Source organism: Raphanus sativus, unplaced genomic scaffold, assembly GCF_000801105.2.
Source record: "Raphanus sativus cultivar WK10039 unplaced genomic scaffold, ASM80110v3 Scaffold3765, whole genome shotgun sequence".
Taxonomy (NCBI): domain Eukaryota; kingdom Viridiplantae; phylum Streptophyta; class Magnoliopsida; order Brassicales; family Brassicaceae; genus Raphanus; species Raphanus sativus.
The window spans coordinates 1-3316 of NW_026619069.1; the positions used below are offsets into that span (position 1 = coordinate 1).

The 3316-nt window shown below is 36.9% G+C and overlaps 1 protein-coding gene across 1 annotated transcript; it reads left to right on the top strand.

Annotated features, from left to right (window-relative positions):
• Positions 1-1912: 1912 nt before the first annotated feature.
• LOC108836760 (uncharacterized) lies at positions 1913-2930 on the top strand (the record flags this gene model as incomplete). The annotated part of the gene is made up of 3 exons (XM_057001581.1): positions 1913-2582; positions 2658-2723; positions 2805-2930. Coding segments are annotated over exons 1-3 (862 nt in total), but the record flags the coding sequence as incomplete, so codon positions are not given.
• Positions 2931-3316: the final 386 nt, after the last annotated feature.

Genomic DNA, 3316 nt, shown 5'->3' on the forward strand with positions numbered 1-3316 from the left:
AAACCAGTAGCTGAACCGGAGGTCGACCCAACACCCTGCTCAACTAACCATGGCGCCAACCAGAACATATGTGCACTAAAAATGCCATATCTTTCCAACCAGGAGGTTTTTCACCATGAAACCAATTTTCATGGATTCTACACTCAAGACGGAGTCAGACCCAATTGGAATTATCAGAAAATCTATCCGGACCAGGAAGATATGAATTTTATAAACCAGAGGTTTCTCAGCCCATCCATTCGCGAGTACCAGCCTTTAGGAGACGATTTGAGCCCAGCCAAGAGACGTACCGAGCCAAAACCAATGCTAGAAGTAAAGAGGAGTTTATCAGCTTTCCAGAAAGCCCAAGATCACGAGAAATGGTCAAGGAAATTGGAAGATATGATCAATTTCCCTAAACCGGTCAAACCAGTTCTACACTTGCCTTATTTGGAAGCTCATTGGTTTATTCAATTGCAAACCAGACATTGGCGACCAGGGGAGACATCTAACCATTCAGGAGACACATTTAAATATCCAGGAGAGTCAGATAAGTTCTTACAATGCACCAGCAAGCATAGGAACAGAAGGATCTTCAATATTGTCAACTTTCCTTTTTCGGTTACATTCACACAATGGAGAATCATTCACCAACGGCTCCATCACCAATCTTGCTATCATTTCGAGCACTATCTCAGCATTCATATTGTTCTAAGGAGACTCAGTTATCCACTCAAACCCTCTAGATACAAGGAAGAAACAATTTCTCCAAGATTCAAGTCATTAAGCTCCAACAGCTAGTTTTCTCGGTTTTCCTTATTTGTTTGCTTCTTTCTTATTCTTTCTTTCTTAGGAACGTGTACTGAGCAGTATATAAGCTCATTCTACTTCTCTGTAATATTCACCCTTCAATCAACCAAGTTTATAAAAAGTTTATCTTGTTTTTATCCAAAGTTTGTCTTTGCATAAAATCTGTCTTTAGGATTCAAGGAGTGATTCTTTGTTGTTCTATTGATTTCGTGAGTCTAGTTTGTTTGTGTGATTCAAACATACTTAGTACACAGATTGAGAGAGTCAATCAACCCACTAGATTGAGAGAGTCAATCATCTTCCATCCATAGTCCATCCAGCAAGATCGGTAAGTTGGTTATACGACCATTTGCTTGTCTTCCATCAACGATCCCACCAAGGTCCATTCTGTGCCTGTATCATTTTGGTATCAGAGCCTAAGCTCCTGACCCAGGTTCATTCTATCCTTGCATCATATTTGTTTACATTTGTTTTTGCATTTATAAACCAAAAATCCATAAAAACTGTTTCTTTTTGTTTCAAGTTTTGTTTCTGCATATTTTTGTTCTTGCTGTTCATCATACTTTAAAGCCACGAAAAAGAAAGAAAAAGTTCTGTTTGATTCATTTAAAAATCGAAAATCCCAAAAGAAAGTGTTTGCATTCATTATTTTCCATAAAAGAAAATCCCATAAAAATTTCTGTTTTGAATTTGATTCCTTTTCATTTGCATTCATAAATTCAAAAGCCAAAAGAAATCATCCAAGTTATTGTTTCATACCATTTCTACTTGTCCATTTCGTGATTGCATCAGAAAAGAAAAAGAAAATATTTTTAAGCTTTAGTTTATATCATTTGCATATTTAATTGTTGCATTTCATCCAAAGAAAATTCAAAAAAAAAAAAAATTCAGCATTAGTTTTCTTTCCATATTTTCTTTTCATTTGTGTTAATTGTCATTCATTTTTGTTTCATTTCGAGTTTGCATCCAGAAAACCAAAAGAAAAATAATTTTTTGCATAGTTTATTTCATTTTGGTTCATATTTGAATTTCTCGGTTTAGTTAAGATATTCTTGTTTAATTCTTTGGTCCAACCACATTACCCATACCTCACTTGATCTTTTGAGAATCATTTCAGGAAGAGATGGGAGATGCAGTACACGGCCCACTGCCTGTCCAAAACCAATTGATGAAGGTTATACAAAGCCTCAATGAACAATTGACTCGATTGGAGCAAGGCAGCAAACCAGTTGGTCCACAGCCACAAGGAGAACGACTACCAAAGGGAGAAAGTAGATGTTGGAAAGCACCAGAAGCTGCTTATGTTGAGCCCAAGCCACCAGACCCTTCATGGATCACCCCCCCTCAAAATCCTTGCACTCATAACTTTTTACTTAATTTTTATTCTGATGATTATAAAGGTGCTGATAAAACTAAACTCTATACTTTTTCAGGAAGAAGAAATTATCTAGATTGGGAGAGAAATCTAGATGAATGGTTTTACTACAACAATATCCTGAAGAAAGAGAGGCTAGCTTATGCTATTGACCAGCTCAGAGATGAAGCCTTGAAATGGTGGGTACAAGAAGAAGATGATATAAGGTTTTGCAAAGAACCACCTATCACCACATGGAGAGACCTTAGAGAAATCATGAGAGATAAGTATGCAAAGAAGTATACCAATTCTCAGATCAAGGAACTGTATCCAAGAAGATATCCAACTCATAGTTCCAAGAAGGCAGAATTGAAGTCTAAAACTCCAACACAAAAAGTTCCAGCAAAGGCAGAGCAACAAACTGAGAAGCACAAGCAATGTAAGTCTTCTAACTCTAAAGATTTAAAAGATCAGACATGTTATAGATGTCATAAAAGAGGACACTTTGCTGTAGTTTGTCCAACTAAGCAATTATTGGTAGAAACATCACTAGAAAAGAAAACTGATTTATCTATGATGAGTGATAGTTTTATTCAATCTGATTTATTGGTTCCAAATTCTTGTGTAATGCACTTGTCTTTGCCAATGGGTGTTGTGACAGGAATTAAAGAGCATGAAGAGGAGGCACAAGGCGTCACCTTTGTGATGGGCCAGAAGATGGTTCAAGACACCATGCAGTCCATGTTGCTTAAAGAAGCAAAACCAGTAATAAGAGTATCCCACCAAGGTAAGTGTTTAACACCACCTTTAGATACTAGTATTGATGTGTGTGTTCTTGGTACAGGGAGAACAAATGAAAGTTATAAACTTACTGAAGTCCCAGTGAGAGAACCAGACCATAAGCTCAATCATGAGCCAACCAACACAAGCTGTCCAAAGAAGAAAATAATTCTTCAGCTTGTGGAAGCTATCAAAGTAAGTCTGGAATTTTCACATTTTATTTTTAAGTGTCCAAGCACAGATATAATGCACTTGCTTCTTGCCCAAAATGTTGAGATTATTTCAGGTTGCAGAGAAGAAAGCTTCAAAGAAATCCCACCAGATAATCTTATGTTGCTAGGAGAATCAATTCCAAGAGAGACCAGAAACATGGCCACCAAAAATTTGAAGAAC